This window comes from Sander lucioperca, chromosome 24 (assembly GCF_008315115.2).
Source record: "Sander lucioperca isolate FBNREF2018 chromosome 24, SLUC_FBN_1.2, whole genome shotgun sequence".
Taxonomy (NCBI): domain Eukaryota; kingdom Metazoa; phylum Chordata; class Actinopteri; order Perciformes; family Percidae; genus Sander; species Sander lucioperca.
The window spans coordinates 18,945,786-18,960,299 of NC_050196.1; the positions used below are offsets into that span (position 1 = coordinate 18,945,786).

Below are 14,514 nucleotides of genomic sequence, written 5' to 3' on the forward strand. Positions count from 1 at the left end.
TCTGCTTGTTGTATCGGAACATCTCTAGTTTTCATGTTTAATCTTTGCAGACTGTGCAACAGATACATTCAGACAGACTTTATGAGGAACATGAAGAGTTTTCTGGACATTGAAGCATGTAAACACGTTCTGGTAGAATCACAGAATACAGAATATCACGGAGCTCCTTAAAAACACACGACCGGAACATGTCGACCTGTTTGGAGCGTGAAGTTTCTGCATTAAAACACTAAAGTTATGTTTTTTGGATAGACATGTTGGAGACAAAAGTTTCTGCCTGTGTGGCTGTGGTCGGTGCTAGCTAACATGCTAACAGGCTAACAGCAGGACTTGAGCAAGGAAGGGTCAGTTTCAGGAAGGTGATTGGTGGAGCCAGAGTCACAGATAACCAGAGTTTGGCAAAGATTCAGACACTGCAATTTGTGAATGCTAACGCTAACGCTAACGGTGTTTCCTGTTGGTAATGTGAGTTAACTTTAGTTTGTGAATGCTAATGCTAACGCTAACAGTGTTTCCTGTTAGTAATGTGTAAAAGGGGCCAGACTCTGCGCATCGGCGGCTCTGGTAAGGCTCGTAAATATACAGTAGAACACAATGAAATAAGTAGAACCCTGTACAAGATCCAGAACCAGAGACCCAAGGAACCCAGAACCACAGACCTCCAGAACCACTGACCTCCAGAACCACAGACAGGACTCTGGGTCTGCTGTTAATACTTTAGAGAGTTTTCACTCCTGTAGATCATTTGCTCTGGCCTGATAAACTCGGTTTGGTTTGGTTCCACACTGAGAAAAATCCAACTGTAAATGGCAGTCCACTCTGAGAACCATAACTATAACTATACAGTATATATATATATATATATATATATATATATATATAGTCGTGGTTATAGTCGCAGTTACAGTCGTGGTTATAGTCGTGGTTATCTATTATGGTTCTCAGTACGGACGGCCCTTTAGGCTCTGCTTTTCGGGCGTCTGTCTCCAGCTTTAGTGGCCCCTAAAATCGCCCAATTGAATGGAGTTTGGTTTGATTGGAACATACCGCAGAGCTCAGCGGTGAGAGGTCAGAGATCAGAGGTCAGAGGTCAGAGGTGTCTGGAGACCTTCTCTCTGCACAAACTGAACGATAAAATAACAGAAAACATCAATCCGATCCATCAGAAATGTCCAAAGTGCTAATTGATCCCGACGATTAGAAGTGGGCGTGGCCAGCTGAAGACAACTCGCCGAACATGCTGACGGAGAACCTGTCTGTCTCTCCTGATCAAGGCGGGGGGGATATTTGGATGTATTTGGAGTATTAGTTTCCTCATGAAGGTGAAAAGATGTAAGTGCAGGAAACCTCGGCGATGTCTCCACCTGTCCTCTTGGTATTTAAAGTCTTTTAATGTTTCTCTGAATCCAGCGGCAAACTCACGTCTCATTGGGCAGCTAGAGGACAGGTTCCCCCGCCATTGGCTCGTAGTCGGTGTTAGTTTCAGGCCCTGTCTCTCTCTCTCTCTCTCCGATGTGTCTGTCTGATCTGTGTCTTTCTCAGATGAAATGTCTCTCTGACGTAATGTCTGTCCCCGATGTCTCTCAGTAATGCTCCTCGGAGTGGGCGGGCTCACAGAAGAAGCGAGAGCTGCGTTTGGCCGATCGGGCCGTGAAGGGGACGGTCTTCAGAGCTGCAGGTGAGAGAGAGGACCAATCAGAAAGCAGACGGGAGACAGACAGATGACAGAGAGGAGACAGACGGGAGACAGAGAGGAGACAGACAGTTGACAGACGGGACACAGACAGGTGATAGACGGGAGACAGACAGGTGACAGAGAGGAGACAGACAGGTGACAGGTAACAGACAGGTGACAGACAGGTGGCAGGTGACAGACAGGTAACAGACAGGTGATAGACAGGTGACAGGTGACAGAGAGGAGACAGACAGACAGGTAACAGCAGGTGTGTGTTTACCTGTGATGATGTCCTCTATGGCTCCGTCTTTTCCTTCGTAAACATGGCGGCTGTCTTTTCCCTGTCGTCGTCTGAGCTCTGAGAGCAGCTCCTGCTGCTGTCGCTTCCCCCCCCGGTGGGACGGGGACTGGGGGGCAATGTTAGGACAGAAATATCATATCAGAAATATACATACATATATATATATATACATACATATATATATGTGTGTGTGTGTGTGTGTGTGTGTGTGTATCATAGGTAACAGTCTCACCTTGGTCTCCTCCTGGTCCTCGTCCTCCTGCTCCAGTTTCTCCAACAACATTTGTTCCTGACGCCTCCTCTGCTCGTTCTCCTCCTCTGCCAGCTACACACACACACACACACACACACACACACACACAAACACACACACACACACACAAAACACACAAAACAAACACACACACACACACACACACACACACACACACACACAAAACACACACAACACACACACACACACACACACACACACACACACAGGCTAATTATTGATCACTAAAATGATAGTTAACATTAGTAATTAAACTTAAACAGCTAATGGAAGTCCAAACTGCCTGAGAGCTTCTCCTGTACTATACGGTAATTCCTCTACTATGAGACAGTAAGTCTCGTGGTTATGACCCAATCGTTAGCTTATTTTTATAAAAACGTCTGCTACGGAGCAATAACGTGAGGTACAAGGTAATGGAGCCTTTTATACATTGTCGTGTTTCTTTAGAAATAAACAATGGACAAATAGAGTCTTTAAACTCTTCAGATGTAAAGTTATTCTCTGTCAAAGTGACGTCAAAATGAATGGCAGTCAATGGGATGCTAACGGGGGGTGATGGCTTGGTAGCATCAGAATGAATGGCAGTCAATGGGATGCTAACGGGAGGTGATGGCTTGGTAGCGTCAGAATGAATGGCAGTCAATGGGATGCTAACGGGAGGTGATGGCTTGGCAGCATCAAAATAAATGGCAGCCAATGGGATGCTAACGGGATGCTAACGGGAGGTGATGGCTTGGCTTGACTGTTGTAGTCTGAGAGATATTATGACAGATTGTCTTTAGATGTCAGATGTTTCACTCTTCAGGGGTTTCAGGGGTTTTCGGTCGCTGCGTGTTGCTTGTAGCTTGTCGTAGGATTAGTAAATTAGGTAAAATATCTGATGAATGAATGTTATAATGTGTCAGCTGTTGAGCCAAGTAAGCCTATATGTCAAATCAAACACAAAGAAAAGACAGTTTAACTAGTTTGTGTTGACGAACAAAGAGAACAGTTTGGCAGTCAAGTGAAAATGTTTCAGCACCACGGACAGAGACAGCTGACGGATAGAGACAGCTGATGGACAGCTGACGGATAGAGACAGCTGACGGATAGAGACAGCTGACGGATAGAGACAGCTGACGGACGGAGACAGCTGATGGACAGAGACAGCTGATGGACAGAGACAGCTGACGGACGGAGACAGCTGATGGACAGAGACAGCTGATGGACAGAGACAGCTGACGGACAGAGACAGCTGATGGACAGAGACAGCTAAAGGACGGAGACAGCTGGTGGACAGAGATGGTGCTGAACAGGCCAATCAGAGCCAGACTATATAACTGACATGGCTCTATTATATCTATATGTTTGATAAGAAGAGCTGGATCATCACAATGTGAGATCATATGCAGTAATTAGCTTCTTTCAGCTAATAATCTGCAACGGGTCACTTGGCGAGGGCCCCGTTCTCTTCAAGTGACGCAAGATCGGCGCCGTTTGAGGGGCCCCTGGGGCGTCCGCACCCACGCACCCACGCTATCTCCACTACTGCCCTGTGGGTTAGGGTTTGGGGGTTTAGGGGGGTTAGGGTTTGGGGGGTTAGGGGGGTTAGGGTTACTCACCCTGTAGGCTTTAATGAAACGGACGAAGATGGGAAAGAAGACGGACGGCGGCATCGTCTTGGAGCTCTCGCCAAAGAACTTCACCACGTCTTCAAACGCATCCTGAAGTAAATCCACACAGTTAAATATCAGGTTATACAACAGGAGCCCTGGGGGGGGGGGGTCTGTGTGTGTGTGTGTGTGTGTGTGTGTGTGTGTGTGAGTGTTTATCTCTCTGTCTGTGTGTGTCTGTGTGTCTCTGTGTGTGTGTCTGTGTGTGTGTGTGTGTGTGTGTCTGTGTGTGTGTCTCTGTGTGTGTGTGTGTGTGTGTGTCTGTGTGTGTGTGTGTATGTGTGTCTCTGTGTGTGTGTGTGTGTGTCTCTGTGTGTGTGTCTCTGTGTGTGTGTCTTTGTGTCTGTGTGTGTGTCTCTGTGTGTGTGTCTTTGTGTCTGTGTGTGTGTCTGTGTGTGTGTGTGTGTGTCTGTCTCTGTGTGTGTGTGTGTCTCTGTGTGTGTGTCTCTGTGTGTATGTGTGTGTCTGTGTGTGTCTCTGTGTGTGTGTGTGTGTGTGTCTCTCTGTGTGTCTCTGTGTGTGTGTGTGTCTCTCTGTGTGTGTGTCTGTGTGTGTGTGTGTGTGTGTGTCTAACCTGAGCGATGCGTGCGTCTTCCTGGAGTTTGCTGAGTCGTGCCTCGTGTCTACTGATGAAGTCTTTGAGCGTGGCATTGTGCAGAACGCTGAACTCTCTCCAGGTGAGCTCCATGCCGCGCTGCAGCTCCTTCACGTCACACAGCACATTCTCCAGACTCACTGGGGACACACGCACACGCCTGGTTAATTCAAGGGTCTGTCCAGGCCAGGACAGGGCGGCTCTGATTGGCTGACAGACTGACCTGCGGCCGCCTTGTCGACGTAGTGCAGCTCGTTGTAGAACAGAGCCTTGGCCGGATATTTCTCTCTCACCACGTTGGAGATGTAATGGAGCAGAGTCTGAGTCCGGTCTGTCGACTTAGTGTCCAGCAGCTGGAACACACACACACACACACACACACACACACATTTACACTCTGTGTGTGTGTGTGTGTCTGTGTGTGTGTGTGTGTGTCTGTATGCTTGTCTGTGTGTGTGTGTGTGTGTGTGTCTGTGTGTGTGTGTGTGTCTGTCTGTGTGTGTGTGTGTGTGTGTGTGTGTGTGTGCGCTTGTATGTGTGTGTGTGTGTGTGTGTGTGTGTGTCTCTGTGTGCTTGTGTGCTTGTGTGTGTGTGTGTGTGTCTGTGTGTGTGTGTGTATATCTGTGTGTGTGTGTGTCTGTGTGTGTGTGTGTGTGTGTGTTACCAGGTCTAAACTCTGTAGTTTGAATCCGTACACCGCTCCTCTCTTACTGCTGTTCATGTAGTTCCCCAGAGCCAAGATGATCTACAGACCAACAGGAACAAACTCTCCCATTATACACACATATATATATACACACACACACATATATATATATATATATATACACACACTGATGATCTACTATACATGTTAATGATTAAATGCTCTACTTACATGTGATTATAATATATAATGATTAAATGCAGACTGACCTCCAGGATCTTCTTCAGCTTCTGAGACGATTTGATGGAAACTGAAGCAGCTATGATGGCGTGGAGTTGCTACGAGGAAACACAGCAGAGAGACAGACAGGTCACATCTACCTGTAAGGTGGGCTACACCACAGATGCATTCTGGGATTGGAGAGAAACTGTCTGTTGTTTGCATTTCTATAAACCAATCACAACGGCCCTGGGAGGCCCTGAGCTCCAGACGCAGCGAGGGTGGCTCTACTAAATAGTCTCTCTACCTGTCTGTCTCTATATGTCTCTCTACCTGTCTGTCTCTATTTTTCTCTCTGCCTGTCTGTCTCTATATGTCTCTCTACCTGTCTGTCTCTCTACCTGTCTGTCTCTATATGTCTCTCTACCTGTCTGTCTCTCTACCTGTCTGTCTCTATATGTCTCTCTACCTGTCTCTCTTCCTGTCTGTCTCTGTTTTTCTCTCTGTCTGTCTGTCTCTATATGTCTCTCTACCTGTCTGTCTCTATATGTCTCTCTACCTGTCTGTCTTTCTACCTGTCTGTCTCTATATATCTCTCTACCTGTCTGTCTCTCTACCTGTCTGTCTCTATATGTCTCTCTACCTGTCTCTCTTCCTGTCTGTCTCTATTTTTCTCTCTGTCTGTCTGTCTCTATATGTCTCTCTACCTGTCTGTCACTCTACCTGTCTGTCTCTATATGTCTCTCTACCTGTCTGTCTCTCTACCTGTCTGTCTCTATATGTCTCTCTGCCTGTCTGTCTCTCTACCTGTCTGTCTCTATCTGTCTCTCTTCCTGTCTGTCTCTATATGTCTCTCTGCCTGTCTGTCTCCCTACCTGTTTGTCTCTACCTGTCTATTTATATCTGTCTCTCTGCCTGTCTGTCTCTATCTGTCTATCTCTATCTGTCTCTCTACCTGTCTTTCTCTATCTGTCTCTGCCTGTCTTTGTCTACCCGTCTGTCTCTATCTTTCTCTCTACCTGTCTGTCTCTATCTGTCTCTGCCTGTCTGTATCTCTAAATGTCTATATCTGTCTATCTTCCTGTCTGTCTCTATCTGTCTCTGTACCCATCTGTTTATATCTGTTTCTGCCTGTCTATCTCTCTACCTATCTGTCTCTGTACCCATATGTCTATATCTGTCTCTGCCTGTCTATCTCTCTACCTGTCTGTCTCTTACCGGGGTTAACATCTGAACGTTGTTGAAGTTTCCCATGAAGGTCATGATGTTCATGTCTCTACCTGTCTGTCTCTCTACCTGTCTGTCTCTATCTGTCTCTGTACCCATCTGTCTCTATTTGTCTCTGCCTGTCTATCTCTCTACCTGTCTGTCTCTTACCGGGGGTTAACATCTGAACGTTGTCTGAGAAGTTTCCCATGAAGGTCATGATGTTCATGTCTCTACCTGTCTTTCTCTATCTGTCTCTCTACCTGTCTGTCTCTATACCCATCTGTCTCTATCTGTCTCTTCCTGTCTGTCTCTATACCCATCTGTCTCTATCTGTCTCTGCCTGTCTATCTTTCTACCTGTCTGTCTCTTACCGGGTTAACATCTAAACGTTGTCGGAGAAGTTTCCCATGAAGGTCATGATGTTCATGTCGCTACCTCTCTGTCTCTATCTGTCTCTCTACCTGTCTCTCTATCTGTCTGTCTCTACCTGTCTATCTCTCTATCTGTCTGTCTCTTACCGGGGTTAACATCTGAACGTTGTCGGAGAAGTTTCCCATGAAGGTCATGATGTTCATGCGCTGGTTGAGGCGTTCGATGCGGCTGAACTGCATCATGAAGCGGTCCTCGTCGCTCAGAGCCTCCACAGGTTTTCTGTCCCTCTCGTATTGCCGTAGCAGCTTCACCTCGGCCTCCGTCGGCAGGAAACGCATCAGACACTCCACGAAGTCCACCCGGACCGACCGCAAGTCAAAGCTGCACAAACACAGGGGAAACACAGAGGGAACAGGGGAAACACAGGGGAGACACAGGGGGGGAAACAGAGGGGAAACACAGGGGAGACACCGGGGCAACACAGGAGCAACACAGGGGATACACAGGAGAAACAGGGGAAACACAGGGGAGACACAGGGGCAACACAGGGGCAACACAGGGGAAACACAGGGGAGACACAGGGGAGACACGGGATACACAGGAGAAACAGGGGAAACACAGGAGAAACACAGGGGAAACACGGGAGATACAGGGGAGACAGGAGAAACAGGGGAGACACAGGGGAGACACGGGGGAAACGGGGGAAACAGGGGAGACAAAGGGGGAACAGGGGAAACACAGGGGAAACACAGGGGCAACACAGGGGAGACACAGGGGATACACAGGGGAGAAACAGGGGAGACACAGAAGAAACAGGGGAGACACAGGGGAAACACAGGATACTGTTACTGGTAGATGTTATACTGCTTGTACTGGTCTTACTGTTACTGGAAGATGTTATACTGCTTGTACTGGTCTTACTGGTACTAGTAGATGTTATACTGCTTGTACTGGTCTTACTGGTACTGGTAGATGTTATACTGCTTGTACTGGTCTTACTGGTACTGGTAGATGTTATACTGCTTGTACTGGTCTTACTGTTATCAGAGTTTAAATAGAGAGCTTCTAATGTTACTGATACAGCTGCGTTATTGCTCTTGTGTTGTTGTTCCTCGTAGCACCGGGGGACCTACGTGTTGATGGCACGGCAGATGACCTCTGAACCCTGGCCGGCCTTCCTCAGAGTGATGGCCAGGTTTTTGGACCGGTTGGCATCCAGCAGAGACACTTTGGACGGAGCTTTCTGAGGGAGTTTCTGTCGGGACAGAGTCAGGTCCACCGCCGGACCCTGAGCCTTTGTCTTAAACATCTCCTCAAACTCCTCCACGTTCAGATCCTGAGAGACAGACAGGTACAGAGAGACAGACAGGTAGTTAAACAGACTCCTCCACGTTCAGATCCTGAGAGACAGACAGGTACAGAGAGACAGACAGGTAGTTAAACAGACTCCTCGTTCAGATCCTGGGAGACAGACAGGTAGTTAAACAGACTCCTCTACGTTCAGATCCTGAGAGACAGACAGGTACAGAGAGACAGATCCTGAGAGACAGACAGGTACAGAGAGACAGAAGGTAGTTAAACAGACTGCTCTACGTTCAGATCCTGGGAGACAGACAGGTACAGAGAGACATCTTGGGAGACAGACAGGTACAGAGAGACAGACAGGTAGTTAAACAGACTCCTCCACGTTCAGATCCTGGGAGACAGACAGGTGCAGAGAGACAGATCCTGGGAGACAGACAGGTACAGAGAAACAGATCCTTGGAGACAGATGGGTACAGAGAGACAGACGGGTACAGAGAGACAGATCCTGAGAGACAGACGGGTACAGAGAGACAGATCTCTCCGTGTGTCTGTCTGTCTCTCTGTGTGTGTGTCTGTCTGTCTCTCTGTGTGTCTGTCTGTCTCTCTGTGTGTGTGTCTGTCTGTCTCTCTGTGTGTCTGTCTGTCTCTCCGTGTGTCTGTCTGTCTCTCCGTGTGTCTGTCTGTCTCTCTGTGTGTCTGTCTGTCTCTGTGTGTGTGTGTGTGTGTCTGTCTCTGTGTGCCTGTCTGTCTCTCTGTGTGCCTGTCTGTCTCTCTGTGTGTGTGTCTGTCTCTGTGTGCCTGTCTGTCTCTCTGTGTGTCTGTCTGTCTCTCTGTGTGTGTGTCTGTCTCTGTGTGCCTGTCTGTCTCTCTGTGTGTCTGTCTGTCTCTCCGTGTCTCTCTGTCTGTCTCTCTGTGTGTCTGTCTGTCTCTCTGTGTGCCTGTCTGTCCCTCTGTGTGTCTGTCTGTCTGTCTCTCTGTGTGCCTGTCTGTCCCTCTGTGTGTCTGTCTGTCTGTCTCTCTGTGTGTCTGTCTGTCTCACCGTATGTCTCTCTGTGTGTCTGTCTGTCTCTCTGTGTGTCTGTCTCTCTGTGTGTCTGTGTGTCTGTCTGTCTGTCTCTCTGTGTGTCTGTCTGTCTCTCCGTGTGTCTGTCTGTCTCTCTGTGTGTCTTTCTCTCTGTGTGTCTGTCTGTCTCTCCGTGTGCCTGTCTGTCACACCTGCAGGATTGCCTCGTCGTCGATGTCGTTAAAGACGGTCCCGTTGATCTGACTCGGCTTCAGAGCGACCCAGTTCAACACCGGCATCCGGAACTTCGTCTGGATCGGCTTCTTTATCTTCACCGCTGCACAGAGAGACAGAGAGGTAAGCAGGGAGACAGGTGGGCAGGGACACAGGTGAACAGGGAGACAGGTGAGCAGGGAGAGAGGTGATCAGGGAGACAGACAGGTGGGCAGGGACACAGGTGGGCAGGGAGACAGGTAAGCATGGACACAGGTGAGCAGGGAGATAGGTGATCAGGGAGACAGACAGGTAAGCAGGGAGACAGGTGAGCAGGGAGACAAACAGGTGAGCACGGAGACAGGTAGGCAGGGACACAGGTGAATAGGGAGACAGGTGGGCAGGGAGACAGACAGGTAAGCAGAGAGACAGGTGGGCAGGGACACAGGTGAACAGGGAGACAGGTGGGCAGGGACACAGGTGAACAGGGAGAGAGGTGAGCAGGGAGACAGACAGGTAAGCAGGGAGACAGGTGGGCAGGGACACAGGTGAACAGGGAGACAGGTGAGCATGGAGAGAGGTAATCAGGGAGACAGACAGGTAAGCAGGAGACAGGTGAGCAGAGAGAGAGAGAGAGAGAGGTGAGCAGGAAGACAGGTAAGCAGGGACAAAGGTGAACAGGGAGACAGGTGGGCAGGGAGAGAGGTGAGCAGGGAGACAGGTGAACAGGGAGACAGGTGGGCAGGGAGAGGGGTGAGCAGGAAGACAGGTGGGCAGGGAGACAGGTAAGCAGGGAGACAGGTGAGCAGATAGAGAGATGATAGAGGGATGATGAACTTACAGAATAACTTGAGAGGACCCTCTGTCAGCAAAAAAAGAGAAAAACAAATCAGATTATATTTCATATTTAAAGACAATATTTTCATAAGAAAGAAATGTTCCCTGCAGCCTGTGAACGCACCGTTTAAACCCTGCAGTCTGTGAACGCACCGTTTAAACCCTGCAGTCTGTGAACGCATCGTTGAAAGCGTGCAGTCTGTGAACGCATCGTTGAAAGCGTGCAGTCTGTGAACGCATCGTTGAAAGCGTGCAGTCTGTGAACGCACCGTTTAAACCCTGCAGTCTGTGAACGCACCGTTTAAACCCTGCAGTCTGTGAACGCATCGTTGAAAACCTGCAGTCTGTGAACGCATCGTTGAAAGCGTGCAGTCTGTGAACGCACCGTTTAAACCCTGCAGTCTGTGAACGCATCGTTGAAAGAGTGTAGCCTGTGAACGCATCGTTGAAAGCGTGCGCTCTGTGAAGGCATCATTGAAAGCGTGCGGTCTGTGAAAGCTCCGTTGAAAGCATGCGGTCTGTGAACGCATCGTGCAGCCTGTGAAGGCATCGTTGAAAGCGTGCGGTCTGTGAAGGCATCGTTGAAAGCATGCAGCCTGTGAAGGCACCGTTGAAAGCGTGCGGTCTGTGAACGCATCGTGCAGCCTGTGAAGGCATCGTTGAAAGTGTGCGGTCTGTGAAAGCACCGTTGAAAGCGTGCGGTCTGTGAACGCATCGTGCAGTCTGTGAACGCATTGTGCAGCCTGTGAATGCATTGTTGAAAGCATGCAGTCTGTGAACACACCGTTGAAAGCGTGCGGTCTGTGAAAGCATCATGCGGTTGGGTCTTTACCTGCGAGTCCGGAGTTAAAGATGACGGTGGGCGACCCCCCCGAGCCTGGGAGGGGGGGGGCTACAGGGGGGGGAGGGGGGGGCATGGGGAGGGAGGAGGAGTGCTCGTTGGTCCGACAGGGAGGGGGAGGAGGGGGGGGGGGGGGGGGGGGGAGCCGTGGGCGGAGGGCCGGGGAACGACTCTTTAAAGAAGGAGAAATAAAGTGGTTAGTGTTGTTTTAATGTTACAGACTTTAAAACAAAGTATTTCTTACAGTGTGGTATTAGTACTTTTACTGCAGTAATCTGAGTACTTGTTACTTTTTGCGGCAGGTTCTGATCAGATGATCTATACCAGCGCTGTGATTGGTGGAGCTGACGCTCACCTGTGCCTGGCATCGGTGGCGGAGGAGGTGGAGGGGGCGGAGCCGGCATCCCTGGAGCCCCGCCCATTCCTGGTCCCATGCTGTGATAGGCTACGGTATCTGGAGCCCCGCCCATCCCTGGTCCCATGCTGTGATAGGCTACGGTCTCTGGAGCCCCGCCCATTCCTGGTCCCATGCTGTGATAGGCTACGGTCTCTGGGCTGAGGTAAGCAACAGTAATTAGCACTCATTATCAAACCCAGACAGTTACTAAAGGGTCCTGAGACCACTAGACCTCTATCTGTAGGGGTCCTGAGACCACTAGACCTCTATCTTTAGGGGTCCTGAGATAACTCCTGTTAGGGTCAGAAGAACTTGCTGCTGTGCATGCAAATACACCGACTCTGTTAGTGAAATATACACTCACCTAAAGGATTATTAGGAACACCTGTTAAATTTCTCGTTAATGAAATTATCTAATCAACCAATCACATGGCAGCTGCTTCAATGCATTTAGGGGTGTGGTCCAGGTCTAGACCATCTCCTGAACTCCAAACTCTCTTCTTTCCGAAAGGTGATCTCAGCAACTTTGAGCGTGGCATGGTTGTTGGAGTATTTCTCAGTCTGCTCAGTTACTGGGATTCTCACCCACAACCATTTCTAGGGTTTACAAAGAATGGTCTGAAAAAGGAAAATCATCCAGGATGCTGCAGTCCTGTTGATGCTAGAGGTCAGAGGAGAATGGGCCGACTGATTCCAGCTGATAGAAGATCAACGTTACAACCGAGGTATGCAGCAAAGCATTTGTGAAGCCACAACACAAACAACCTTGAGGCGGATGGGCTACACCAGCAGAAGACCCCACCGGGTACCACTCATCTCCACTAAGAACAGGAACATGAGGCTACAATTTGCACGAGGGAACCAAAATTGGACAGTTGAAGACTGAAAAAATGTTGCCTGGTCTGATGAGTCTCGATTTCTGTTGAGACATTCAGATGGTAGAGTCAGAATTTGGCGTAAACAGAATGAGAACATGGATCCGTCATGCCTTGTTACCACTGGGCAGGCTGCTGGTGGTGTAATGGTGTGGGGGACCCATCATGCCTTGTTACCACTGGGCAGGCTGCTGCTGGTGTTGGTGTAATGGTGTGAGGGATCCATCATGCCTTGTTACCACTGGGCAGGCTGCTGCTGGTGGTGGTGTAATGGTGTGGGGGACCCATCATGCCTTGTTACCACTGGGCAGGCTGCTGGTGGTGGGGGTGGTGTAATGGTGTGGGGGACCCATCATGCGTTGTTACCACTGGGCAGGCTGCTGGTGGTGGTGGTGTAATGGTGTGGGGGACCCATCATGCCTTGTTACCACTGGGCAGGCTGCTGGTGGGGGTGTAATGGTGTGGGGGATCCGTCATGCCTTGTTACCACTGGGCAGGCTGCTGGTGGTGGGGGTGGTGTAATGGTGTGGGGGACCCATCATGCCTTGTTACCACTGGGCAGGCTGCTGCTGGTGGTGGTGTAATGGTGTGGGGGACCCGTCATGCCTTGTTACCACTGGGCAGGCTGGTGGTGGGGGTGTAATGGTGTGGGGGATCCGTCATGCATTGTTACCACTGGGCAGGCTGCTGGTGGTGGGGGTGTAATGGTGTGGGGAACCACTTTCACCTTCAGAACTGCCTTAATTCTTTGTGTCATTGATTCAACAAGGTGCTGGAAGCATTCTTTAGAAATATTGGCCCATATTGATAGGACAGGGTCAAACACGGTATTAGTATGGTGTTCCTAATAATCCTTTAGGTGAGTGTAAACAGTTCTGTGTCTCACCTGGGGGACAGGTTGGGGCAGGGAGGGGGGGAGGGCGAGGCAGACTCCCCCGCCCCCCCGTCCCCCTCCCCTCTGGGGGGTTGGGGGGCTCCGGGCCCCCCCGCCTGCTGGGCCTCCTGGGCCTGGCGCTCCAGACGGGTCTGGCGCCGGATCGTCTGGTCCTTCTCCCGAACCATCCTCCGCAGCGTGTGCACCGTGGAGTTGGTACTCGCGTACACGTCCTGCAGAGAAATACTCGGATACTTTACTACACAGATACTCGGATACTTTACTACACAGATACTCGGATACTTTACTGCACAGATAGTTGGATACTTTACTACACATCCTGCAGATATACACGGATACTTTACTGCACAGATACTCGAATACTTTACTACACAGATACTCGGATACTTTACTACACATCCTGCACAGATACTCTGATACTTTACTACACATCCTGCACAGATACTCAGATACTTTACTACACAGATACTCGGATACTTTACTGTACAGATACTCGGATACTTTACTACACATCCTGCAGAGATACTCGGATACTTTACTACACATCTTGCAGAGATACTTGGATACTTTACTACACATCCTGCAGAGATACTATGGACCCCTGACTAGCATCATCATACACAACTGTTTCTGTCTCCATGGTGACCAAATGTGTGTCTGGTTTCCATGGTGACTGGCAGACTGACCCGGATGTGGTCCAGCTCCTTGTTGGTTTGCATCAGCTGTTTCTCCAGTTCAACGATCTTCAGCATCGCTTCGTTCTCCACGTCCAGCAGGCGCTCCGACATCTGAGAGACAGACGGGTACACACAGAGAGAGAGACAGGTCAGACAGACAGCTGAACAAAGAGACAGGTCAGATAGACAAGTACAGAAAGAGAGACAGGTACACAGGGTTAACAATCTTCAGCATTGCTTCCTTCTCCACGTCCAGCAGACGCTCCGACATCTGAGAGACAGACGGGTCAGTCAGAGAGAGAGAGACAGGTACACAGAGAGAGACAGGTCAGTCGAGAGAGGAATGTCAGTCAGAGAGAGAGAGACGGGTACACAGAGAGAGAGAGGTCCGTCAGAGAGAGAGAGACAGCATCATCAAGCGACGCTCTGTCTGTCTGTCTGTGTAACCTGTCTGTCTCTGTGTAAGCTGTCTGTCTGTGTAACCTGTCTCTCTGTAACCTTTCTGTCTGTGTAAGCTGTCTGTCTGTG

General features: G+C 49.6%; 1 protein-coding gene and 1 long non-coding RNA gene across 2 annotated transcripts in view; one reads left to right on the forward strand and one right to left on the reverse strand.

Moving 5' to 3' along the window:
* LOC116055624 overlaps positions 1-9,750 on the forward strand; it is a 10,352-nt gene extending 602 nt beyond the window's left edge. The window contains exons 3-5 of the long non-coding RNA XR_004106361.2: positions 1,588-1,678; positions 8,062-8,294; positions 9,470-9,750. This is a non-coding gene — a long non-coding RNA (uncharacterized LOC116055624). The remainder of the gene's footprint in view (positions 1-1,587; positions 1,679-8,061; positions 8,295-9,469) is intronic.
* Positions 1,474-14,514, reverse strand: part of fmnl2b (formin-like 2b) — a 28,937-nt gene continuing 15,896 nt past the window's right edge. The window contains exons 13-28 of the mRNA XM_035998398.1: positions 13,996-14,097; positions 13,301-13,521; positions 11,488-11,625; positions 11,134-11,312; positions 10,306-10,326; positions 9,464-9,588; positions 8,077-8,279; positions 7,090-7,324; positions 5,413-5,481; positions 5,162-5,242; positions 4,721-4,850; positions 4,477-4,637; positions 3,852-3,953; positions 2,209-2,301; positions 1,956-2,082; positions 1,474-1,672 (exon numbers count right to left, since the gene is read on the reverse strand). Coding sequence (XP_035854291.1) covers positions 1,584-1,672; positions 1,956-2,082; positions 2,209-2,301; positions 3,852-3,953; positions 4,477-4,637; positions 4,721-4,850; positions 5,162-5,242; positions 5,413-5,481; positions 7,090-7,324; positions 8,077-8,279; positions 9,464-9,588; positions 10,306-10,326; positions 11,134-11,312; positions 11,488-11,625; positions 13,301-13,521; positions 13,996-14,097 — 2,076 coding nt within the window. The 3' untranslated portion in view covers positions 1,474-1,583. The remainder of the gene's footprint in view (positions 1,673-1,955; positions 2,083-2,208; positions 2,302-3,851; positions 3,954-4,476; positions 4,638-4,720; positions 4,851-5,161; positions 5,243-5,412; positions 5,482-7,089; positions 7,325-8,076; positions 8,280-9,463; positions 9,589-10,305; positions 10,327-11,133; positions 11,313-11,487; positions 11,626-13,300; positions 13,522-13,995; positions 14,098-14,514) is intronic.